The 26,006-nt window shown below is 49.5% G+C and overlaps 1 protein-coding gene and 1 long non-coding RNA gene across 4 annotated transcripts; one reads left to right on the plus strand and one right to left on the minus strand.

Moving 5' to 3' along the window:
- Positions 1-561: 561 nt before the first annotated feature.
- On the plus strand, positions 562-26,006 carry CFAP45 (cilia and flagella associated protein 45). Of its 3 annotated transcripts, none has more exons than XM_070396744.1 (12): positions 562-605; positions 6,982-7,107; positions 8,994-9,130; positions 10,988-11,132; positions 11,466-11,636; positions 12,740-12,918; positions 14,860-14,989; positions 19,089-19,235; positions 21,616-21,729; positions 22,615-22,808; positions 25,253-25,477; positions 25,810-26,006. In XM_070396744.1, exons 1-12 carry the CDS (start codon positions 603-605, stop codon positions 25,886-25,888), a joined length of 1,650 nt encoding a protein of 549 aa, XP_070252845.1. In that variant the 5' UTR covers positions 562-602; the 3' UTR covers positions 25,889-26,006. The 3 variants fall into 3 exon arrangements, with proteins under 3 accessions (XP_070252845.1, XP_070252846.1, XP_070252844.1); XM_070396745.1 differs by lacking the exon at positions 562-605 and adding an exon at positions 6,795-6,851; XM_070396743.1 differs by lacking the exon at positions 562-605 and having other exon boundaries at positions 6,952-7,107.
- Positions 3,940-9,438, minus strand: LOC138995931 (uncharacterized). The gene is made up of 3 exons (XR_011468698.1): positions 9,214-9,438; positions 7,769-7,909; positions 3,940-4,419 (listed from the first exon to the last, which is right to left on the minus strand). It is a non-coding gene; the product is annotated as an uncharacterized lncRNA (long non-coding RNA).

A 26,006-nucleotide genomic window follows, 5' to 3' on the forward strand; every position in this document is an offset into this window, starting at 1 on the left:
AGAAGCTCTATCCACTGAGCCAGACCGGCCAGGGCTGAGCCCACATTTTAAGGAACTGCTCTGTAGTGACATACACACATCCTCCTGGCTTTGGCTTACCCAGATTCTCCTGCTGGGAAATTGGTTCCTTCTGATCCTGCTTGCTTCTTGCAGACTAAACTCTCATCAGGGTTTGGCTTGGCACCTCACTGGGGCAACCATGGTAACCATGGTAAACTTAGTGGGGTGTCTGGGGAAAACCGTGACCCTGGGCCTGGCTCTTGGAGGGGCTGGTGGCAGTTGGACCCTGAGGGCCCATGCTATTCCCTTGAGGGTTCGGGTCCTGCCTCAAGAATTCAGCCAAGGCCAAAACGAGGAGCGGGACGCGCGCCAGGGCGGGCCAGTCTTTCAGAGCCAGGCTCCAGCTCCAGCGCCGGCCCGACTGGTTAGAGGGAGGCTTCGGGTTTCTGGGGCCACCAGCACGTCGCCCCCGCCCGGCGGGAGCCGGGAGCAGGGGCGGGGCCTGGGCCAGGAACGTGGGCTCTTGGTTGCTATGGCAACGCGTCAACACCCGGCGCCTTCTCGGCAGTGCCAGCGGCGGCGGCGGCAGAGGCGCGGCTGAGATGGTGAGGGCCCCGTGGTGGAGGAGACCTCGGGCCGCACGTCATGTGTGCGGAATTGGGTTGGATTTCTGAGCCGGAGAAGCGGAGAACTGGGGGAGCACAGAAGTTGGGTCACGGTCTGGGTATCAGGAAGGCCCTGGAGCGGGGTAGACACCTCTAGAAGAAACTAGGGAATTTCTGAGTAACTTCTTCCTCCGAGGGCGGGGTTGATAGGGATAGATAATGCGTCCTGCTGCTGAGCCTGGGAGTTGGGGAGAAAGGGCTGTCTCAGCCTTCTTCGCCTCCTCTGGGCTGGAGACTGTGAGATGTGATGGGGAAAAACCACTGGTGAGGAGGCCGGATCACAGGTTACATAGACCTGTTCTGCCATGAACTAGCAGAGTGACAACACATAAGTCACCTAATATGCTCAGCTTTCTCTTCTGTTACTGGGGCTTGGGTCCCTCAGTATATACTCAACAATCATTTGCAAAAGAATGAACAAATGAGGAAGGTACTAGGTCTGAAAGGCGCCGGAGAGCGATAGGGACAGGTCTGGCCAGCCCGGGGTTTCGTGGGGTAGAAGGACTGCCAGGGTCATGAGGGCTGAGAAGGGCAGCAGGCCTGGGAGGACCTAGCAGGGGATGCCTGGGCTCCAGTGAGGAGTGTGCAGGTCCCCGAGGGAGAAGGAAGAAGGGCTGAGAACAGGTGCTGCAGCCTTGGGGTATTGGAAATAACCCTAGAATTTCTGGGGCCATACCCGGTGGGGAAGGTGGCTCCTTGGGTGAACTGGTGGACATACTCATGCCCAGAAGTGACGCTGCTTTTCTGGGCTCAGTGGGTCAGGTGTAGAGATTTCGGAAGAGCTTTGTTAGTTATAAAATAAACACGTCTTCGCCGAACCGGTTTGGCTCAGTGGATAGAGCGTCGGCCTGCGGACTGAAGGGTCCCAGGTTCGATTCCGGTCAAGGGCATGTACCTTGGTTGCGGGCACATCCCCAGTAGGGGGCGTGCAGGAGGCAGCTGATCGATCTCTCTCATCGATGTTTCTAACTCTCTATCCCTCTCCCTTCTTCTCTATAAAAAATCAATAAAATATTTTTTAAAAAAATAAAATAAAATAAACACGTCTTCAGCAAAGGTCCCCGCTTCTGAGGACTCCCTGCAGGGTTCCCTGAGCATTCCTTATGCCTGTCACTCTCAGCTGTCAGTGCCTTCCAGGCTCAGTGGTGTGGGGTGCATGTCTGTCTGTGAGAGCCTAGCACCATGCCTGGCATATAAGGGCATACAGTGAATGTTAGTTCTTTTTTTTCTCCTGTCTTAAACATTTTATATTTCCAAGCCCAAATTAATCAGTAAGTTGAGCCTGAGCTAGACTTGTAGGCTTCTGTGCACCCAGATCAGGGGTTCCCCACCCAAGGGCCACTCAGGGCACAGGTTTGGCCTGCTGATGGAACCCTTCTGAAATCCCTTGGACAGGACTGGGCATAAAGGCACCTTTGAGAAGCAGTGGCCCAAGGTAGGGACCTCTGCTCTTCTGGTAGGCCAGGTGTGTGTGAGCGAGGGTGTGTGTGTATGTATGTGAATGTGTGTGTGTGTATGCTGCTTGCCAGTGGTTTTGAGAGTGTTTGGGGGGATGGGGAAAGGTAGTGATGGTGGGGTGAGGCTCACTACTGGGCAGATCTTCAGGACTTTTACAAAAACAAGGAAAACAACATCCTGTAGGAGGAGGAATGGGCCTCAGTAGTGACTAGGACAGTGATGGCGAACCTTTTGAGCTTGGCGTGTCAGCATTTTGAAAAACCCTAACTTAACTCTGGTGCCGTGTCACATATAGAAATGTTTTGATATTTGCAACCATAGTAAAACAAAGACTTATATTTTTGATATTTATTTTATATATTTAAATGCCATTTAACAAAGAAAAATCAACCAAAAAAATGAGTTCGAGTGTCACCTCTGACACGCGTGTCATAGGTTCGCCATCATGGGACTAGGATGTCACCTTCAGATGTCATCTCACAGGTGACCAATCTGGTTCCATTTGAGGAAAGAGATGAGCTGAGTGAATCACTTAGTAAAAGGTAAGGTGCCTGCTGCCTGGGCATCCCCTTCTTCTCAGTAACCAAAGCCTACAGAAAAAATAAGTAGAATCAGGCCCAGAGCTTGAAGCCTGAATGTGCTAGCCTGCAGTGAACCTAATGCAAAAGAGGAACCAGATCCTGGGTGGAGAGGACAGGAAAGAACATGACTTCATCTTTGTTCTGCTGACCGGCGTTGCAGTTCTGTCGGGCAAGCTCCATGCTGACCTGTTTCAGCCCCGTCCCAGCTCTGCGTTGCTGGAATTGAGTGGAACATCCAGGGACATAAAATGCTGCAGTTTTTATTTTTTTTATTTTTATTTTTTTAAATATATTTTATTGATTTTTTTACAGAGAGGAAGGGAGAGGGATAGAGAGTTAGAAACATCGATGAGAGAGAAACATCAATCAGCTGCCTCCTACTGGGGATGTGCCTGCAACCAAGGCACATGCCCTTGACCGGAATCGAACCTGGGACCCTTCAGTCTGCAGGACGATGCTCTATCCACTGAGCCAAACCGGTTAGGGCAAATGCTGCAGTTTTTAAAGGGCTAGACTCACCTGTGTTTAGAGTTGGGGCATCAGGGCCATTGCTGTGTTTCTGTTTTTAAATAAAAATAGTTTTTTTTTCCTGATCATAAAAAGAGTTATCTACTCACTGCAGAAAATTATTCAATACAAGAAACATCTTAAGATGGTAATGCGCCCCTGAAATTAAACCTTTTTCGTGAACATTCTTTCAGTAACACATTCTAGGTGCATACCCTCATACAAATATTTTATAGGGTTACATGCATGTTTTTTATAATTTGCTTTCTTTAAAACAGTAGGTTGTGTAGATCATCCTATACTAATGACTAAGTCAAAATCACCATGCAATTGACTGACGAATATTACGCATCAGTCTCTCTCCTGGAGTTCCAAGCAGTGGCCCACTTTTTGTGCTGCTGGGTGCGAGCTAAGTCACCAAGATAAACATTTTAAAGCAGGTCTGGCATCTTTTTTTTTTTTTTTTAATATATTTTATTGATTTTTTACAGAGAGGAAGGGAGAGGGACAGAGAGTTAGAAACATCGATGAGAGAGAAACATCGATCAGCTGCCTCCTGCACATCTCCTACTGGGGATGTGCCTGCAACCAAGGCATATGCCCTTGACCGGAATCAAACCTGGGACCTTTCAGTCCACAGACCGACGCTCTATCTACTGAGCCAAATCGGTCAGGTCAAGGTCTGGCATCTTTATCTGTCCCCAGTCCTCATCTTCCCCAACCCGCCTTGCCTCCTCAGCTATTACTACCAGTTTATATCTGTCACTCTTCCTTTTCTTCAAGACCTGCCTCCCCCAGGGCCTGGACAGGCACTGCTCAGCTTCGTGGGGGTGTTTACTTGGTCATGCGAGAAATCAAACCAGCCCTTCCCCACCTGAAAGCGCCTTTTGGCTCCTGCCTCTGGCCCAGAGGAGTCTAACTTTCCATTTCTGCTTGGTTGTTCTTTTTTTCTAGCATTTTTACACAGTGACCTCTCCAATCCTTCTTGCTACTCTTGGCAAAACTGGTGATTCTGACCCTAATGTGCGGCTTGTGGCTTCACAGTCAGCATTTCCCAAGTGAGGTTTTCTCAGCCACCCAGCCCTGGAGCCCAGCGCTTCCCTCGGCTCTGCTCAGCGGCTACTTCTCTGTGGTCATTTGTTTTCCTTCTTCTGTTTTGACTTCTAGGCTCAGGCAGTCGAGTATCTCTTGTGTGACTTCCTCATGACCTGGGTACCAAGGGTGTAGGAAGGAGGCAATGGAGCATCAGCCCCGAGGACCCATCTGAGCACAAGGGAGAACCTGCAGGAGTTCTTTCTTTTTTAAATCCTTACCCAAGGAGTGAGGATATTTTTCCCACTGATTTTTTGAGAGAGTGGAAGGGGTGGAGGAGGGGGGGCAGGGGGAGAGAGAGAGAAAGAGAGAGAGAGAGAGAGAGAGAGAGAGAGAGAGAGAGAGAAACAGGGAATATCAATGTGTTAGAGACATATCAATTGGTTGCCTGCCACTTGCGCCCTGACCAGGCCTGGGAATTGAACCTGCAACAGAGGTACGTGCCCTCGATCGGGAATCGATCAAGGGCACATACCTTCAGTTCGCAGGTCAACACTGTAACCACTGAGCAAAACCGTCCAGGGCAGGAATTCTTGAAAATACAAACAAACCAACCAACAACAGGAAAACAAACACAAAACAATAATGATACTTCCCATCTGACCTCTAACCTTTTCACAGACCTTCCTTTCCACAGTGCAGGCCATAGGCAATGTGGAAAGTGTGGAGTGGCCGAGTGACCTGGAGTCAGGCGGGCCTATTCCTGAAAGGCTTCCATCTCCATCTGGCCTCAGCCCTGGAGAGGCCATCTTGCTTGGTTTCATTCATTCATTCTCCATCAAATGCATATTGAGCTCCTACTGTGTGTCAGGACCACATCCTCTTCCTTGATTATGTACAGAACTCACACCATTCCTCACGATCCAGTCTCCTCCACCTTTTCCAGTTATTCCCATTGCTTAGCCTCAATCCCACCTATTGCAGTTTCTGTTCATTTCCTCTGACTCTGTTTTCGGTGGAAAGGGGGGCAGTTGCTCTCGACTCACCTTGAGTCTGTTATGAGCCTCCTCGGGCTGCGGTATTTGCTTTTCAATAAACCCAGCTTTTCTGCTCTGCTCTATGGGGCTGACTGAGTCTTCCCAGGGAGGCTCCCTCCGAAAGCCTGTTGCTAGCAGGGCCGGGCAGTGACGGGCAGGACATACAGCAGTGCTGCTCGCAGGGAACAGAGCCGGCTGGAGAGTCATGGCCCACATAGTGTGGAAACCTGATACGGGCATAGTGCTGGGGTGTCTGGTTGGTCATGGCGGGTGAGAGAGAGCTTTCAAAACACACTGTCCAGGGTTTGGAGCCCTGGAATGCACAGTCCGTTTCCTGTCCACCCTGCCCCCTTGACAGCTGCTGATTCCCAGGCTTGGGAGACCCAGTGTGTGTAGCCCCTTCCTCGGAGACACCTCAGCTTAGACATCTGGGGGAGATGTGGGCTCCTCCAACGTGAGACTTGAATCAGCTGTGGGTTAAGCCTGGAGTGGTCCCTCCGTCCTCACAGAAGCCACCTTTCTGGAGAGACTTTCCTGGGGCCTGAGCTGAAGCTGGATGAACTCTGGGAACGAGTTGGTATTAGTCAGGGCTCCTGGTTAGAAGCAGCAGAGCCAAAGCTCTAATTTAAGGATTTTGGGAAGCGCATGGACTTTACACCAAGGCTGGGAAACCAGGCTTGGAAAATGGGAAGAAAAGGAGAAGTTGCAGCCAGAACAGAGGCCAAAATCACAACCCAGCGCTGGTCTGGCGGGGACCCTGATGCTGTGTTGTACCCCGACGCTGGCAGCTCTGGCTGCGGGGTGCTGCTGCCGATGTCCTCATCAGCATTGCTCCAGACACTGGGCATGGCTGCAACTTCCTCTTTTGCCACAAATGTTTTTCTTGTTCTCCTTTTTACATCACTAGTTCCTAACCCTTGTCAGGCTTTGGTGATCAGATGGGCTTTGCCCAGGCTCGGAGGGCAAATATCTGGTGTCTTCAGCTTTGCTAGTCAGAGATGAGCCTTGTCTCCCACGCCTTGTTGATGGGAACTTCCCAAACATAGGAATTCACTGGGTGGTTAACATGGACGAACGCACATGGAAGGGGTCCTGGGAGTGAACGCCAGGTGGTGGGCGTTATGCATGGGTTTGTCTGAGGGTAGCATCACCCATCGACTGAAGTTTATTAGGCACCAACTGTGTGCCAAGTGGCGGGCAAGGTGGTTTTCTATCCTTGATGCCCTCTGGTCCCCACTGGGAGATTGTGGCGATTTGGAGAGTTCAGGTAGCAGAGTAGGGAGCTTGGAGCTCATGCTGAGACTATTGGAGGTGAAGCGGACACTATACATTTCTGGGGAGACAAGCCAAAGGGGCCTCACCAGAGAGTGTCCCTGTGGGAAATGGGGACTGGGACAACAATGAGGTCACCCTCCTGCCACCCTCCTTTCCTCCCCTCTTTCTTCCATGCAGCATGACGACTTGGCCTTCAGCTCGGGGAATGCAGAAATGCCCTTCTCATTGAGCTTGGTCGCTACTCAGAGTACCCTCTCTTCTTTGGGGGTGTCCCCAACATTTCAGGGTCTATCCAGGTACTTTCCCCCTGTGGCTTTTCCACATGCACCTCTACCTACCTTGGCAGGGGCTGACGAAGCGCTTACCTTGCCAAGGCTCCAGAGGTACCCGGTACTGATGGCTGAAACCTTTTGCCTCTCCCTGCAGCCGTTAAGCACAACTGGCGTCACGAGCTCCTCTTCCACCACTTCCAACAGGTCAAGGAATCGGTCTCGTTATCGGACCAAAGCTGTGAGCTGCGAGGTAGACGAGAGCCTCTTCGGAGGCAACAAGGTAACCCTAACCCAGCCCCTCCAGGTAGCTGCCATCTGCAGGCGGTAACCTGGACTCGTGTTACCCAGGAGAGAGCTAGCACCGTGCATGTCATCCCTCTCCCTCGTACCTCTCAGAGGAAGATAGAGGGGTGTTCTGAGAGCCAGCAGGGGAGCTCTGACACGTAGTGGGGCCCACATAAACAGGGCACCTGGCTTCCCCCACCCATCCCATCCTCATGTCTGCACAGCATTGAACATCTGTTGCAATCCTGGAGGGGACGCTCAGCTGCAGAAAGCTGGGTAGTTGCTCAGTGAACATTCTTGAGGGAAACATGGCAGGGCCACTGGGCTAAGACACAGAGCGACACACTCCCCCCTCCATCCAAGACCAGCACCAGAACAAAACACAAAGTCCTCGTCCTTTCCCAGGTGCTCAACGAAACCAATTTCTCAGCTTTGGGACACAGGCAGGTCTTTATTGGCAAATATTGTCTGGCTAAGAGGTTGACAACTCCTTCAGTCTAAGGAGAGCTGGATGTTCCTTGGAATAATTTGGTGCACATGGAGTTCAGTAGGCGAGAAGGAAGAGAGGCAAGTCTAGAAAGAGAACGAGGCACGGCGAGAAGGGCAGTGAGAGAAAGAGAAAAGAGGGGTAGAAGACTGCATGCTGGTGTGACTACCTCTGGCAGCGGGAGGGCTGGGGAGAGGAGAGGTGACATCTATCCTTGCTTCTCACCAGCTTCACCGTGAAGGGACTTTTCAGACGGATCAGGACAGGCATCTTTCTGCATTTAGAGATCCCCCATTCTGTAGCAGTTTCCCTGGAGAGAATCAAGGGATGCAATTTTATTTACATGCTTTTTGTTTGTTTGTTTTGGGCGCATGGGGACGCTTCCAGTTGAAGCAAAGACAGATTTGGAAATGGCTGAGTTCGCTGGGTAGTGCTGCTGCCCAGCAGAAGGGGCAGCCAGACCTGGCACTGCTTCCTTGGCCCTCCTGCTGGGTGAGAGTCCAGGAAGTCTCTCAACCAGCAGCAGGGGGCAGAAGGGGCCTGTGGCATGACTGACATGCCCATTCGGAAGCAGAGATGGGCACCAGGTGGCAGCACCAGTCAGGAGGGACCTCTGTGCCCTATGAGGTCCTCGGGCCAGGAAGGACCTCCACCGAGGGGTCCCCCTGCCTCCACTCAGGACCACAGTCACTGCGTTAATGATGAATGACAATTTCTCCCGTGTTCAAACATTTCCTGAAATAAGCGATTTCATTTTCTTATTAACTCCTTCACGCTCAAGAAAATTTTGAAAAAAATCATATCATACATATCTAATTTGTATTCTTGCTGAATTCTAACTCTCTGACTTTCTCACGTTAGATTTAAGGGCAGATCTTCACCAGGCCATTTAGCCATATCTAACTTCTCTCCCCCCCTGCCCCCGCCTCATATAGCTTTCTTTGGGGATCAAAGCAAACTAAACATTAGAAAGGATTTAAAAATATGAATAGCATAGATTGAATGAGTCTGTAACAAATTGTATTGCTTTGGGTCCACAGTGAGAGGATTACTTCTTTTATAAGCCATGGAAAGATGAGAACCTGGAGTTTTTATTCCTGATGGTTTTAGGTTGGGTATGGACACACCCTAGCAACCCCCACTTCCTATCTGTCCAGGAGTATCTGCACAAGTTATAGAGGCCTTGTTCCCTGGCCATGTTCAAGTGCAGAGCGCCACCTACTTCCTCGGCGCCCTGGCTGCTCTCGTGGGCCTGCAGCCTGGGCCCCAGCCAGCCTCCCCTGCCACTGGATAGGGTGGAAGCCCCAGGAGAGGGGAGGGCCACACTTGAAGTTTAGGACTGACCCGCAGGAAGTGAGGTGACTAGCTTCTAAGCTGTCCTTCTGAACCCATAGCCCGCGGCCCAGAGCGACAGCCCCATCGTGCTGCTCCGAGATAAGCATGCCATTGACAAAACTTTCTCTGCTCTGGCCTTGGAGCACAAGCCAAAGACCATCCAGCTCATCACGCGGGACCTGGTCCGAGAACTCATGTGAGTATCCAGGGCCCAGGCCCTGCCCCCTCGTCCCAGCTGCACCGGGGCTGAGGACCTGCGCCGGGAAATGGGGAACCCACCTGGTTTCATGGTCAAGTCTCCACTTCATTCGTGGTCATTGCCCCTGTGTGTTTTATGGTTCTCCTTCTTTTCTTCTTCGTCTTGACCTCTTAGCTTCCCCGCTCTTCTATCTGTTGATTCCCAGCTTCTTTCTCTGCCCTCTCTTCTCCCTGCTGTGGAACGAAGGGGCTGGTAGCGGGGAGGGGCTTAGTGGGTCCTCGCTGAGCCCCCATGAGGGCACTTGGTAGAGGGAATGGTCCAGATGAATCACTTCCTTTTGGCGCATCAGGAATCCGAAGCAAAGGGAAACTGACCAGATGCCTAATTAGGCCCTTGGCATCTTCCCAGGCTCTGAGGCCAAAAGAGGAAATTCCCACAGGCTCTTGGGTTCTTTTGGGATTAGGTCAGCACAGCTTCCCGACCGGAGCTGCCCCCGTGCCTGGCCCCTCCTGCGGGGCTTAGGCCTCACTCAGGATTGTGACACGAGCCAGTGTGTTGCTCGGTGATTCTCTGAAACCATTCTTTCTGCTCTGGCCCCATCGGCTAAAAGCTTAAATTTCTAGAAAATGCTGCCTGTGTCACAAGCTGGGACACAGTTCCAGGAGCAATGTCTGGTCAGCCTGGCATCACACGGCCAGACGTGGTCAGCAGCCCGGTGACTCCGCCACAAATGGCCTTTTTTTGGGAGAGGTCTAGTTCTGAAAACACATTGGATATGAAGTTGCCGGCTCCCGGTCAGGGCTGCTGAAAGCCCAGGAGATGCCGCCTTGGATTCAGATTATACCTGGTCATTTCAGATTCCGGGCTGTGTTGGGCCCGCCACAGTGAGCCAGGAGATCTTGGCTGAGCCCCGAATCCACTCACTCATATGCTCCACCTCCTGGGCCTCCCCCCACATTAGTTTTATTAGGTGAGGTTTCACTTCCTGCCCCAGCCGTGCATCTCCTTGCCTGGTGCCTGTTAAAGGGCCACACCCAGAAGCGGCTTTATTCCCACCCCCTCCCTCCCCCACCCCCACCTTTAATGTATGTCATTTGTTTGTAATCATTATAATTACCTATTGGTTTGTTGAATGGTTGGGCGGCTGGAAAGGAGAGGTCTATAGACCTGTCTCCAACTGTGTTGATCAGACATTTTAATTAATATTTAGGGTTCAAAGCTTCTCTCTGGGCTGAATGGACAGGGTGTTTAGCTTTCTCACTGGTATTCATTTCAACCTGTCTGGCGTCCCCTTGCCCTTTTTATGTCATCCTTGAGGAATAATCTATTTTTAAAGTCGAATTCAGCAGCTTTGTTTTGAGTTCTCACTCTGTTCCCAACGCTGGGCTGGCGACTAGGCTGCCGATGTGGTTAAGACACAGACCGTGTCCTTGACGGAGTTTGTAATCCAGCAAGGAAATAGGCCCTGCCCCGCGGCTGCGACAGGGCAGTGAGAGCAGATCATGGTGGGCTCGGAGCAGCAGGTGGTCTGTTGGTGGGGAGGGGCGTCTGCATATGTGTACATTGGGGGGAAGGCCATGAATGGCTACACAGAGATGGCAACACATAAGCTGGGCCTTTTAGAAAAAGTTCTTAAAATGTCCTTATAGCCTAGGATGCTACGTCACCGTCTCCTGGGATGTTTTTCCCCAGGGGATCCGTAGTGCAATCGGCAGTCTGTCCTCCCGCTGGCCATGTGTGTGCCGGAGGGAGGGATGGCAGTGATGAGGGAGGAAGGGAGCAGAGAAGCCTGCAGCATAGTGCCGAGAGCCTGCCCTCACTGCCCTCCCTAACTTTGCTCGTTCCTTGTGTCAGCGTTCCCACAGAGGATCCCTCCGGGGAGTCCCTTATCATGAGTCCCGAAGAGTTTGAGCGGATTAAATGGGCATCCCAAGTGCTGACCAAAGAAGAACTCGAGGCCAGGGTGCAGGCCCTCAAGAAGGAGAAGGAAGCCGCCTTGGTAGCTACCCCTCAAGCCCTGGTCCCTATGGATGGGGGGCAGAAGAGAGATGTCCTGGGGAGGGGCCAGCTTCCCTTGAGATGGGGGGCTCTTGTTAGGGGACCCTGGAACAAGGCATGGATGGAGATATGCTATCGAATGAAGATCAGTTGTGGGAACAACGGGGGTGGGGAGGGGGAGGGGTGAGGATAAAACCAGGCTGAGAAACTTCTGGGTTCTGATAGCATGGTCGGGTGGAGCGAGCATAATATTGGGTCACTTGTGGTAGCCAGTCTAGTGCCCAGGACACAGCGCAGGGAACCATCCCACACTGATGCAGACGGTCTTCTGTAGGATGCAGTCACCACACGCAAGAAGGTCATGAAACAGAAGGAAATGATTTGGATGAAGAACAAGAAGCTCTATGACCTAGAGGAGGAGGCCAAGGAGAGGGCCCAGAACCTTCTGCAGAGAGCCAACAAGCTGCGGATAGAGCAGGAGGAGGAGCTCAGGGACATGAGCAAGGTCGGGGCCCTGCATTTCCCCCTCCTCTTATCCACACACTGGACAGCATTGGCTTCAGCTGGAGGTGGGGCAAGGAGGGGGCGAGGTGAGGGGTTGCTGGGGGGTTGGGGAAGGAAGGTGGGGGAGAGCCGTATCTGTCACGTGGTTGCTGTGATCGAAGAGAGCTCTGGCTTCGCCTTGAGCTAGTGGTGTGACCTTCAGCACGTCTCTTGCCCCTCCGGAACCTTGCTTGCTTCTTTTGTAAAGTGAGGGTGGTAAAACTACCGGGCAGAACTACTGGAAGGATTAAATGAACGAATATATGGGACAGGCTTTGCGTACTGCGGATTGATAAATACATGGGAGGAGTTTGCTTTTATTTTATCCTGCTAGTGCAATTCTGGCCACAGAGGGTGGTCCAGGCAATTGAGTTATTTTTGAAGCGCTTTATCCGAGAGCATGAAGACCAGAGGCTCATTTGAATTCCTCATTGGCATGTGGTTCACTCTTCCCAACCAAATGAACAATGCTGACCCCCCAATCCCTTCATCTACACCTTGTCTCTCTACCTATGCCTCCTTTTATTTTCTAAAGCTTTTACGTTATGGTTCTTATTGATGGTCCTGGGTTTAAATCCCCTTCTGTATCACGTTGGGCTCTTCCAGCTTAACAATTTGGTGACTTGAGCGGATTAAATGGGCATCTGGACTCTGCATGAGTGTTTGAGTTTCCCCGAGGAGTAGAGCAAGGGTCTTAACTGCGGTTCATGGGTCCCTAAGGGGGACCATGTAGCTGAAGTTTCATGGAGATTTTGTGTGTCTACCCGAGGGCCCCATAGCTTTCACAAAAGTGTGATCCATGGCCCCCAACATTAAGAGTCAGTTTCCTGAAAGAAGCATTTACCAGGAACCCCGTGGGTATTATGTTTGAATAATATTAAAGGGAAGGTCAAATATAAGAATGTTCTTGCTTTTCTGGGCTTGTGAGCAGCCATGTGCATTTCTAGCACATGTGTTAACATTCCACTCCCATTTCTCTTCCCTCCAACTTCCACACCCCCATGGTGCATCCCTTCCTAACCTTACCCCCAGACCTAGTACCACAATCTCACTTGTACTCCGCAGATCATCCTTAATGCCAAGTGCCATGCCATCCGGGATGCCCAGATCCTGGAGAAAAAGCTGATTCAGAAAGAACTGGATGCAGAGGAGAAGCGGTTGGATCAGATGATGGAGACGGAACGGCAGAAATCCCTTCAAATGCAGGAGGATCTTTTCAAAAAGAGGAGAGAGGAAAGAATCCGGTAAAGAGGTGGTTTGGGCATCTTTCTTTCTGCCATTTTCTTGAATCTTTAGGTCCAGGTAGACTTCCACAGAGGGAAGAGATGAGAAACGGCCATTGTCATCATCTATTATTATTTCAAAACCTTTATAAAGTGATTATGGAACCACAGAACATTCTAAAGCTTGTTTCCAAGATCATAACTGGTGCTTCACCATCTGGCCCCCATCCAGCCTCATTGGTCACCATTTCCTGCCATCTACTCTATGTTTCCCCTGTCCCCCACCATGCCAGGTCTTGTCACAAGTTCATGACTTTTGTTGCTCCCACTGCTTTGAATACCCTTCTCTTTACTTTTCCCTGGAAAACACTGTCTCTTCCCTTAGTATGTAGTTTGCTGTCACCTCCCCCGAGACACCTCCCTTACTTCCCCAGGAGGCTCAGTGGCTCTGTCCTCTGTGTTCCATCACACTGTGTTGATATCTAGCACACCATTTCTTGCATTGTTGTCTCTGACCCTCACTACACTGCATGGTCATGGAGGACAGGGTCCCTGCCTCATTTATTTCTGTAGCTCCTCAGCCTAGCAGAGTTTCTGGCCTGTAGTAGGTTCTTAATACATGTTTGAATAAATGAATTTAGTTTTCTTCATTTTACAGAAAAGGATAAGACCCAGGACAGGTAAATTATAAAATCATAGTGTCCTAGATTTAGTACACCAACCACATACTACAAAAATCACTTCCATAAATAGTGCTTGTACTACACTGAATGGCAGTTCTCTTTCCCCATCTGTATTCTGTTCTATTGCACCATTCATCTCTAGACTTCTAGTAGGCACCTGGTAGACTATAGTAGGCTTCCAATAAAAGTTTATTTAATGACTAAATGGCTCTTCATCTTCTGCATAAATAGCTCCAATCAAGGAAATATCTCTGCCTCATTAGGCAGCTCTAATGATTTGAGCTGGTCCTTGTACTGAGTTTAAACCTGCTTTCATGCAACTCTTACTCATTACTCCTGTTTATTTCATCTGGAGTCATGAAGCCATCAAGTGCTCTACCTGGAAGTGACTTTTGTACTCTTTCTCCTGGATTCTTATTCTGATTAGTGTCATCTCTCATTCTCCCAGTCTTTACTTGTATATCACGAGGTCTGGGTGCTTCCAAGTCTATTGACATCCCAATAACACATAGGGAGCCATGCCACATTGATTGTAGAATTTGGTTTGTCAGACTCAGCCCTGTTCACTAGCATTTGACAATCTCAAAATGTAAGATAGGGCATAAGAAAGAGAGTTAGCAAACTAGGCATAGGAAATAAGGTGGGATGGCAAGACCTGGGGTGATAGCAGGGGAACTGGAGGAAGGGGAAGTCATAGGCTTTGAAATATATATATATATATTTCAGAGAAGAAGGGAGAGGGAGGGAGAGAGAGAGAGATAGAAACATCAATGATGAGAGAGAACCATTGATCGGCTCTTTCACACCTCACACTGGGGATCGAGCCCATAACCCCGGGCATGTGCCCTGACTGGGAATTGAACCATGACATCCTGGTTCATAGGTCGATGTTCAACTCTTGAAGCTCTGTGGAGCTAGCATGCAAAGCTAGCTCCCTGTGATTACTCTGGGAAGGCTTGGGAGGTGATAGGATTTCACAAGCTCTTTACACGCTGAAAGGGAGACGGTTCATTATGTGGGGGTGCACTCTTCGAAACAAATGAAGAAAGGGAATACCAAGAAGTATGAGCCCCAGAACCAGGAGCTCGAAAGAGAGAGGACTGACCCCTTGAGACACTGGGGAGGACTTTGGTCTGGGCTCAGGAACCATAGTGATGGCTAGAGCACATCTCAAACTGTTCTTGCCATGCCTCCCATTCTGGGAGTCACTCGGGTGAAGTTTGGAGCCTAGAGGAACAGACCCTTGATTTCTAAGACATTGTGGCTCTGTTTCCTCCAGAGGAAAACGGCACATTATGCAACAGATGCAAAGGAAGCAGGAGGAGCGATCGCTATTTGCGGAGCAGCAGGAGCAGGAGAAGGAGGAGATGCTGGAATACATGGAGCAGCTCCAAGAGGAGGACCTCAGGGTAATAAGGCTGGGCAGATGTGCCAGGTTCTGCCAGCACCAGCAACAAAGCCCTCCAAGATTTGGGGATTCCAGGCACATGCTCATTTCACAACATCAACATCACCATCAACTTTTTATTGCCACATTGAACATGTATTTGGCCATGGCGCCATGCTGAGGATGAGCAAAGATTTGGATAGAGACTGTCCCTGCCTCTCAGGAACCCGGGGTCCAAGACTGACATGTCCATGCGAGTGGACTCATAAAGTAAATATATGGCTGCTTGCTTCACACAGATAAACAGATGGATGCATTATGGTCTCCCCTCAATTACCTAGGGATATTATACACTTTGTCAATGAATGTAGCAGTGTCTTAGTTTCAGGCTTCCTGCTGTTACCTCATTCAAAGAACATAGCATCCCAGTGTCATTAATTGTGTTGATGAGCCAAACCTTTTTCCCTGTTAGCCTAAATACAATTAGTAGGCTTACTTGTTGCGTAAGAAATGATGACATACCTGACCAAACTAAATAGACTTAAAAAAATTCTCTTTTATTTGCCTTATCTGGTCTGCTGCAATATACAAAAGCACAGCTGGGACATGGCAAGCATCTGGAGCATTTATTATTTTTCCCCTCATTTTTTCACTTTTGAACATTTTTATACACACAAATGGAAAGAATTGTACTGCACTCATAATACTTCACCGATTTAATGATTGCTAATATGCCTTAGTTGCTTGTCTCTTTTAGAAGTATATGCATATTCTGTTACTGTTAAACTATTTAAAAGTAAGTTGCAGATATCTTGACACTTACCTACTAAATGCTTCAGTCTGCATCTCTGAAGAATAAAGCATTCTCTTACATGTCAACAGTACTATTAGCACTTCCCCCACCAAAAATTCAAATCCAATAATCCTATATGGTTTAATATTTAATTCACATTCAATTTCCACCAACTGTTCCAAAAATATATTTCCATTGTCTTCTTTTTCCAAACCAGGATCACTCACTTAAGTCCCTTTAGTGTGTTTTGATCTAGAAGACTTCCCTCCCTCCCTCCCTCCTTCCTTTCTTCCTTCTTTCCTTCCTTCCTTCCTTCCTTCCTTCCTTCCTTCCTTCCTTTCTTCCTTCTTTCCTTCCTTCCTTCCTTCCTTCCTTCCTTCCTTCCTTCCTTCCTTCCTTCCCTCCTCACTTTCTTCGTTCATGTATTTTTATAGCACTAATATTTTGAGGCATCCACGTTGGTTGACTTGAAGAATGTCTCACATTCTGATTTGTCTGATTGTTTCCTCGTGGTTCCACTTACCTTGTGGGACACATATGCTTTTATTTTGTTCCTCCTCCCTCATATTCATGGATGATTGAGTTGTCATTTGGTGGTGCCTTTGATGGTGATGAGTGACAGAGGCCCCTGAAGGGTCTTACAAATGGCCTTATAATCATGAAGGCTTCTTAGAGCACCTGCAATATGGGAGAAAGATCACCTGGATAGTTCAGGATGATGAGGGGCCATGTAGCCTTGTGAACTACTTGAGAAGGGGGTCAACAGGGCCACGAAGACAGAGAGACCTGATCACATTCCTGGCTCAGGAGAGAGAGAGAGGAATAGGTCCAGGAAGGAGAGGCAAGGGGTAAATACGTAGGGAAAGGGGTGAGAAATGAAGGCTGGGAAGTCCAATTAGATTGTGGTGAGTGGGAATGGTGGGCTCACTGAGAAAGTTCCTGGTGTCATTGAGCCAACACCATTGCACTGATATTGTGTCATTGTCATTTTGCTGCCCTTCTTTTAAAAAAAATACACTTTTATTGATTTCAGAGTGGAAGGGAGAGGGAGAGAGAAATGGAAACATCAATGATTAGAGAGAAGCATTGATCGGCTGCCTCCTGCATGTCCCACCCTGGGGATCGAGCCCACAACCTGGGCATATGGCCTGACCAGGAATCAAACCATGACCTCCTGGTTCATAGGACACTCAACCACTGAGCCAAGCCGGTGGGGCCTTGCTGCCTTTCTAATAGGCACTCACTGAGTCTGCAGGAAGTATTGTTAGGCAATTTTAAGCAGAAACCTGTGCCTCTCCAGCTTAGACTTGCTGTATCATCTTGGGTTGGTACAAGGGTAGCTTTCCCACCTTGCTAACAGGATGGAGAAGAGTGAGGGGAGTTCCCCTGGAGTTGCTTTGGAATGGCTTCAAAGATGAGAAACAGGGAAGGTCCTTTGGTATCTTAGAAATGAAATGAACCAACAAAGACAACAAATTAAAAAAGTAAATAAATAGGCAAAGTAATAAATCAATACATACATGATTGTATGTCTTAGATCAGAGGTTGGCAGCTTTTTAGCTTTCAGAGTCAATGGGATTAAATAATGTCTGGGGTACCAATGACATTGGAGGCCTAAAATTGGGGTGTGGGGAGGGTGGTGGTGCGGGAGAAGGTAGAAAGGAAAGGAGGAAAGGGAGAAGGGGAAAAAGGAGTGTAAGAGTTAGGGTGGCAAAAGGGGAAACATGGAGTGTGCGAGGAGGTGGGTACGGTGAGAGTGGGGGTAGCCATGACTCGGGCCCCACATGGACCTCGTTAGAGGCGGATGTGCTGGGCTAAGCTGGCTCAGAAGGCTTCCTGGAAGAAGGAACCGTGAACTGGGCCGTGAGTCAGGCTGTGGGGAGCTGGTAGAATTGCTTGGATGAGTCAGCGTAGAAGCTGGGCTGTGGAGGTGCTGGAAGGCCAGGGAGGGGTTTCGCCTTTGAAGGAATGGAGGGAGCTGGAAACAGTGTGGGACATAGGGTGAGTCAATGGGTAGAAGAGTTTGAAGCAAGGAGTCTGATAGAGGATGTAGGGAGGCAGCTGCACAAAATTCCAGTGACCCTCCACATTGGGGCCTGAAGATGTGCTGGGCTCAGAAGTGGCCTGGTGATCAGGAGCTTCCAAAGGCTGGGCGCTGGGAAAGGCAGAGGCTCCTTCCTCGGAGGGCATCTTGTCACTCAGTGTCATCTTGGTTCTCTGATCTCTATCACTCACTGTGTTTCTGTGTCTAAGTTGTTTTTGTTTTTCTTTATCAATAGTTATCTCATTTAGCAATAGTTTGTTGAGTATTTTCTGTTTTTCTCTCAATTGGGCTACAAGTTGTTGAAAAAGAGAGGTAGTGTGACACATGGCCCCTGTTCTCTAGCTGTGACAGATGAACACACAGGAAATGCATGGGACCTACCAGGTGCTATGCTATTAAATCCCAGGAGGTGTTGCAGACATTAAGCAAGGAAGAGAGAATTGAAGCTTGGGGCAATCAAGCAATATTTCCAGAGAAGGTTGGAACTTTAATGTAGACAGCTCAGGTTTCAAAATTCTGGCTCTGCAGTTTAGTAGCTATTTGGCTCTGGGCAAATTACTTAAACTCTGGGCCTCATCTTCATTTGCATGAGAGAGATAACAAGGCTTAACTTTCAGGGGTTTGGGATGTGTTTCAGTGCTAGAAAGAGGCTACGTGCTCAATGAATAGGAAGTTTCCAATTAGGGCAATACTTATTATTGAAATCGTCACTATTAATGATGACCAAAAGTTTGGGTTTAAGTAGAAGGAAATTGAAGACAGGAGAAACGCATCATGAGCAAAGCCATAGGGATAGGGTTTGGCATGACATGTGCAAGACACTGATTAGAATTTTTAAATTCTCCACTTCCTGAATATAAATAGATCAACAGTCTGAGGGGCTGCCACAAAGTCAAGTTGGATGAAGACTGTAAAGAGGCCATTTGCCTGGAAGAGGTCATTGACAACCCTTGAAAGAACAGAGTTGCACTAGCCAGTTTGGCTCAGTGGATAGAGCGCCGGCCTGTGGACTGAAGGGTCCTGGGTTTGATTCTGGTCAAGGGCACATGCCCGGGTTGCAGGCTCGATCCCAAGTGTGCAGAAGGCAGCCAATCAATAATTCTCTCTCATCATTGATGTTTCTATCTCTCCCTTCCTCTCTGATATATATATGACAGCTTTAACAAAGAATAGCGATGGAAGCATTTGTGTCTCTGCATCTATGTGTGTCACTTTATCCTTATATGCCAGTATCTTTAGGTTGTGTCCCCTTCTACTCTGAAGCTCTCTTCCTTTTGCTGGCAGGACATGGAACGAAGGCACCAGGAGAAACTGAAGTTGCAAGCTGAGATTAAGCGCATCAACGATGAGAGCCAGAGACAGAAAGCAGAGCTGCAGGCTCAGGAGAAGCTGGCAGACCAGATGGTGATGGAGTTCACCAAGAAGAAGATGGTAGGGACCTGCTTTCTGACACTTAGGACTTGTGGCCAGGAATGCAAGGTCTGTCATGGGGAGAGGCAGGCCTGAGAACTGAGGGAACTCGAATGTAAGGCAGCCCTGTTTTCTTCTAAAAGTTAAGTCCTAAGTTCAAGGGCTTGGCTTCTTTTTCTCGTCATCTCGTCCAGTCCACTTGTTCATTAATGGAGAATAGCCTGGAGAAAAAACACACCCAAATGAGGGTGTTATTATCATTGTTAACACCTTTGATTAGAAGTTGGGATGAGGGTCAGGTGCAGGCAGGAAAGAAAATTAAAACTATTGGTGAAATTAAAGTTTCCGGTGGATTCCTCATGATCTGGATATTTATATTCCCATTAATCATGAGTCAGCTTTCCATAAATTTCTTGTGAAAACTCCTATATTGGGCATCCTGTATTGGGTGCTGGACTAGAAAATAGAGTCTTCCCCATCCCTCACTGTAGAACCCATAGAACAGAAGGCAACACCTGCAATGGTTACTGGGAGATGAAAGTTAGGAATGTGCAGGCTCATTCTAGGGCAAAATGGGGTAATGGAATGATTGGCTCTGTGAGGAATGGTGGGCAAAAGAAAGCTTTTAAGCACCATTTTAATGGAGCGAACACGAATTTATGGGAAAAGAAAGGGAAGGACTCAAGGTGGCAGAAACTGTATTCAATTCTAAGTGTGTTGGTCCTGTCTCTCCTCTGGTTTTGAGGTTCCATGATGACAGAGGGCACATCATACTTCTCTGTAGTAGTGAGTTTTAATGACGGACAAGGGGAGGAGGTGGTTATAATTTGAAAAGGCATAGGTGATAGACCTACATACTCCAAATGCAAAGCACAGGAAGGAAGCTTAACAAGGCCTGTTAGCTTTGGCTTTCTTGTTGGATGCAGGGATATGCAGGGAACAGAGTGAGAATGCATGATGAGGGGCATAGATGGTTCCTGCATAATAGCGATCACACAGCTGCTATTTGTTGAGAGCTTAGTCTGTGCTCAGGCTCTGTGCCCAGTGCTTCACAAGGGTTGTCTCATTTAATCATTACAACCTCCTTGTGAACCTAGTCACTGATTGATTCAAACTGTCCTGAATGCTTCAATGTGTGTCCAGTGTCAGACTAGGCTGAACACACCTAGGCCAATAGAACTCAGCGCTACTTCCTTGAACACGTGAAGGTGGAGTCGGAGTTGGTGAACAGATCTGTTGGCTGCAGCAGAGCACCGGCGGTGGCCATAGTAAGAAATGAGGTGATGAGTGGCAGGGAGCTGAGAGCAGTTGTTGGGGATGCCTGGGACCTCGAGCAGAGCTAGGAGCATGGAGCAATGAGAATCACCATCGAGTTCTGGGCAGGAGTGGAATGTGCCTGGCCTTCATACATGGAGAGAACATAGACGGGAGGAGCTGCAAGAGGAAGATGACTGACAAAGGGATCAGACACCGGGGCATACGCACAGCCCACTGTAAGTGTCCAAGTGTATCACAAGCCCTTTCCTGACCTCAGTGGTCTCTGTTCTTGCAGCCAGTGCTGCCTTGTTAGAGCTAATTGGCTACGAAAGCTTCCAGAGTTCTCTGCCCTGATTCTAGAGCAAAGGGGGAACAGAGAGACCAGCTTGGCATACTACGGCCAGTGTGCACAGCCCACAAGCAGGCACTCATCGTATTGCACAGAATTCTGGGTAGACAGAATGAGAGCTAAGGAAAGTTCTTTATGGGAAGATCACATTTCCACGCAACCTGAGCCATTAGTCTATGACTGCCCTGGAATGGTGGTTGGGAAACTGGATTTGGTAAGCTTTCAGGGATATATCTGTTCTTTCAGAGGAGTAGCAAAGGTAGCGAATTGTGATGGTTCAGTCCTTAGGTATCTGCTAACCGCTGTGGGATTGCCCAAAGCATGTTGGCCGTTTGCCCAGGGACTAATGAGATAACCTCCACCCGCTAAACTTTACAAGACAGGCAGGGAGCCACTGCTGTTACCTTTAGAAACTTGGCCCAGTGGCCTTGTAACTTGGAAGCTGTGAAGTTGGAAGGAGCATGAAGGCTGTGCTCAGGAAACCTGCATTCAAAGCCTGTTTGGTTGCTGACTAGCCGTATGCAGTCTTGGGCAGGACCCTTAATCTCTATGCACATCAGTTTCTCCATCTACAATATCAATCTCATGAGATACGAGGACCCTCTGGGCTAACACAGGAGAAAGTGTTTTACAAATTTGCTAATTGGTTTCATGTCCTTGCATTGCTAGTCATTTCGCTGTACAGGGAGGAGTCAGGTGATGGGGAGATACGGGACAGACTGGTGCGGGGGCTCCGTTTCTTTCTGCAAGGCTGGGGCAGTGGGAGATACCCTACAAAGCCTTTCTTGTTGGCAGGCTCGAGAAGCAGAGTTTGAGGCTGAGCAGGAGAGAATCAGGAGGGAGAAAGAGAAGGAGATCGCCCGCATGAGGGTCATGCAAGAAAAGGCCCAGGATTACCTGGCAGAACAGGTACCTGTTTAGTTTCTACTTCCTCCCAACTCTTCCATTCCCTTACCTCTTCCTGTGGCAGCCTATCAGATGGCCTGGAGGGTGGAGATTTAGAAGAAATTATCGAGACCCCTGTCATCGAAAAAGGAAGGGCCGGCCTGCTTCTAGTGTCTAAGGCAGCAAGGCATTATGGGCTTAAGGTCCAAGAGAAAGTTTTTGACTGTTTTATAAAGAAATTTCAAGTTTAACTAGTCATTGAAATGTGTTCCCAGAGGAAACCATAACATCTCCATTATTAGCAGTTTTTAAAATTAGAAGCAGTTGCAGGACTACCTGGAGGTGTCTGAGGTCCAGGAAAAGCATTGGGATGAGTGAGGTGGAAGGACAAGATGATCCCTCAGGGTACCTTCTGACCTGAAAGTTCTTTTACTTTTAAATATATTTGTACTGACTTCAGAGAGAGGGAGGGAGGGAGAGAGAGATGGAAACATCAATGATGAGAATCATTGATCAGCTGCCTCCTGCATGCCCCCTACTGAGGATGGAGCCTGCAACCTGGGCATGTGCCCTGACCAGGAATCAAAACCATGACCTTCCAGTCCATGGGTCGAGGCTCAACCACTGAGCCACACCGGCCGGCTGCTCTCAAAGTTCCATGACAGGATTGCACTTATTCTTTCCTAGAATAACCTTGCTACTAGAGAAATTCACGCAGCTTCTCAAAGCAGCTGTGTTAGTGTCAGTCTTCATCTCCCTGCTGCAGTTTCATCCACTGAGAATCATTGATCAATTCCAAAAACTTCTCAGGCTGTGTCGGAGTCTGTGAAGGGGTGTCTTCCCCAGGCACCTGGTCTATGGGAGATTGTTTCGCACCCTTATTGGTCTCCCCACCCTCTCCTTTCCCAGGATACCTTGCGGGCAAAGCGCAACCAGGAGGTTGCAGACAGAGAGTGGCGCAGAAAGGAAAAAGAAAATGCGCAGAAGAAGATGGAAACAGAGGCCAAGCTGCGGAAAACTCGGCAGGAGCAGGTGGCGTTCAAGGAGCATACTCTGGCAGTTCAGGTGCAACGGGACCGGGATGAATTCAACAGGATCCTTCGGTAGGAGGGGTGGAAAGTTCGCTCTCTTTCCTTGCACTGTGGCCGGGATGCCCATAGACAGATACACTTCCACATCCACCTTGCCCGGGTGGGTGGGGTCATTCTAACCAGATGGATGATTGAAATATTTCAGATACTTGAGCCAAGAATTTTATTTTATTTAAATATTTTAAAATTGATTTCAGAAAGGAAAGGAGAGGGAGAGAGAGAAACATCAATGACAAGAGAGGATCATTGATTGGCTGCTTCCTGCAAGCCCCCCACCAGGGGTTGAGCCCTCAACCCAGACTGGGAATCAAACTGTGACCTCCTGACTCATAGGCCGAGGCTCAACCACTGAGCCACGCCGGCCGGGCGAGCCAAGAATTTTATGATTAGAGAATTGGAAACCTGGAAGTGTTGAAGGAATTGGGGATTATTGGGATTATGTATCTGGGAGTGTTGAAGGTGTAAGAAAAGGTATGAATCTTGTCCCTTCTGCCATCCCCACCCCCCTCCATGTCCCCCTGCCAGTTAGGGATGAAATTGCAGCAGGGAGGTGAGGAGAGATGAAGAAAACTTCAAACACTAACGGTTGTGCGTCGTTGGAGCAGGGCTTTAAGGAAGGTCTTTGCCCTTCATTTGACAGATATGTACTAAGCACATGAATTCAAGGCTCTGTGCTGGGTGCTATGGGAAATGTTAGGGACGAGTAAAACATTGTTCCTGCCCATGCCTGTAGGAAGGATGTGAGAGACTCGTTGAGATGGGCCTCACCTATACTTATCCATGTCTTCTGCCTCCCCAGCTCTTTATCCTTTTTATGTTTTCTCTGATGGACCAGTGATAACTGTGACACATAAATGAAAGCTAAGCGTTCACGTCTCTCAGGATCCCTGCCTCAAAGCGGTCAGCGGTCCTAGCTGCTCTGGTTTCTATCAGGCAGATCTGCGGTAACGATACCAATTACTGAAATTATGCTCAGATGAGTAGAGAGCGAGTGGCACAGCCCGACTTTCTTGGTCTACACGCTCTAGATTCCTGTTTTGTTTTGTTTTGTTTTTTAAAATTCTATGTTTTTATTGATTTCAGAGAGGAAGGGAGAGGGAGAGAGAGATAGAAACATCAATGATGAGAGGGAATCATTGATCAGCTGCCTCTTGCACGCCCCCTACTGGGGATTGAGCCCACAACCTGGGCATGTGCCTTTTTTTTTTTTTTTTGCTTAGTCGTATGGCTTTATTTTTTTTATTTATTTTTATTTTTTTAAAAATTATTTATTGCTTAAAGTATTACAAAGAGTATTACACATGTCTCGTTTCCCCCCCCGCCCTTGACAATCCCCTGGCCTCCCCTACCCTCCAGTGTCTTATTGAACTCGGGACCCTTCAGTCCACAGGCCGACGCTCTATCCACTGAGCAAAACCAGTCAGGGCTGGGTTCTTGTTCTTGGTACAGCTTGTTAGTTGCTGCTGGACCAGGCTCGGAGCCTTGGCCAGAGATAGAGCAGGTCCATAGGAATCTCTATCCTTGGCAGAGCCAGGCTCCCGGTCGTTTATTGGACTGTGGGCCCCCAGCCTGTCCCTGCTGGCTGTGACCCCTTTGGCTCTGCAGCCTCCCTGCCCTCAGTGTTGTGCCACAGTCTCTGGGTACCTGGTAAAGAAGGCAGCATCCTTACTGGCCCCAGAGATTCTGCCCCTGGGCTGCAGTCTCCTCTCCCTGGGTGCCCTCCCCAGCCGCTGTGCCCTGGGACAGCTGTGTGCCTTTAGCAGGCACTAAACATTAATGGAAAGAAATGAAAGGTCCGCTTCTGTCACTGACCCATTTGTTTGTTCTTTGCTTTGTTCTTCTGAAGCATACATAGTAGTCAGTTTTCAAAAAAAATGTATTTTTTATTGATTTCAGAGAGGAAGGAAAAGGGAGATAGAAACATCAATGATGAGAGAGAATCATTGATCAGTTGCCTCCTGCACGCCCCCTACTGGGGGTAGAGCCTGCAACCTGGACATGTGCCCTGACCCTGACTGGGAATTGAACTGTGACCTTCTAGTTCATAGGTCAACGCTCAACCGAGGAGCCAGCCACACTGGCTGGGCTTTAGTAGTCGGTTTTTAAGGCTAGACCAACCCTTTGGAAACTTCCATTTTACCCCTTGTCCCAGGCTGGTATCTAGATCTAGTGTCTCCAGGGCCAGGTGACCACCATGGTGGGTGTCTTCAAGCGCTAGGAGCCTCTGCCATAGCCACCATCTCCTATTTCCAAAGCACGGCCTCCTAGGAGATGGCTAGAGGGAAGTGAATAAGTGAAGCGGTGCTTTGGTACCTTCGGTGGGGTGTGAGTGACCCCAGGAGAGGGCTGGAGCGTGGGTCCCTGAAGCACGTCCCCTGGAGGCCCCAGCCCAGGAGGCGCCCCCTAATGGGGGGCAGCTCAGCCCAGCCCATGCCACACCCCGTGTCCCCCGCCAGGGCTCAGAGGGAGCAGATTGAGAAGGAGAGGCTGCTGGAGGAGAAGAGGGCGGCGGAGTGCATGCAGCACGCCCAGGAGCTGCGGCGCCAGGTGCGCGAGAACCAGCAGAAGCTGGTGCAGGACCGCATTGCTGCCTTCGAGGAGGGCCGGCGCCTCAAGGAGGAGGCCCAGCGGCGCAGCGAGCGAATCAATGACGTCAAGAAGAAGAAGATCGAAGAGCTGAGGTACCCTTCCCCGCTCCTCTTCCGGGCCCCAGAGCGGCGGAAGGGCAGGGCAGCTGGGATTCCGGGATCGCAGGGCACGACAGAGGCGCCCAGGGGTGTTGCTGTCTACACGGGGCTCCAGCAGGATATGGGGGCCGGGTCCTCCCGGCTCCCTGGGACCTACTGGGCAGGATGCTGGGGCTTTGACAGGAACATGTTTGGGGGATGAATCCTGGGAGTGGGGTTGGGGGGGTGCAGGGTCCCAGGTCTGTAACCCCACCCAAAGCGCACCCACTCCCCGCTGCCTCCTCTCTGGCGCCCCTCCCCTTACACCCTCCCCGTGTCCCCCGCAGGGCCACCGGCCTCCCGGAGAAGTACTGCATTGAAGCTGAGCGCAAAGCCAACATCCTGCCCGCCACCTCTGTGAGCTGAGGGTGCCTCCAGCTACTCTGGGTGCCTCCAGGGGGAGGCTCCGCCCAGGCCCTGGGTGTCCGTGACTGCCGCTAACCTAGTCGTTTAGTAGTTACAGATTAAATCTATTCTACTCTAA

The sequence above is a fragment of the Myotis yumanensis genome, unplaced genomic scaffold, assembly GCF_028538775.1.
Source record: "Myotis yumanensis isolate MYYU_CA2020_CCGP unplaced genomic scaffold, mMyoYum1.0.hap1 SCAF_17, whole genome shotgun sequence".
Lineage (NCBI taxonomy): Eukaryota > Metazoa > Chordata > Mammalia > Chiroptera > Vespertilionidae > Myotis > Myotis yumanensis.

What these genes read in the sequence shown, in the direction of transcription:
- CFAP45 (XM_070396743.1), top strand. Translation starts at nt 6,952, where the DNA reads ATGGCTGAAACCTTTTGCCTCTCCCTGCAGCCGTTAAGCACAACTGGC. An exon ending in AGCTCAGGGACATGAGCAAG is followed by an intron (nt 11,637 to 12,739) that starts GTCGGGGCCCTG and finishes TGTACTCCGCAG; the next exon opens with ATCATCCTTAATGCCAAGTG. An exon ending in AGTTCACCAAGAAGAAGATG is followed by an intron (nt 19,236 to 21,615) that starts GTAGGGACCTGC and finishes TCTTGTTGGCAG; the next exon opens with GCTCGAGAAGCAGAGTTTGA.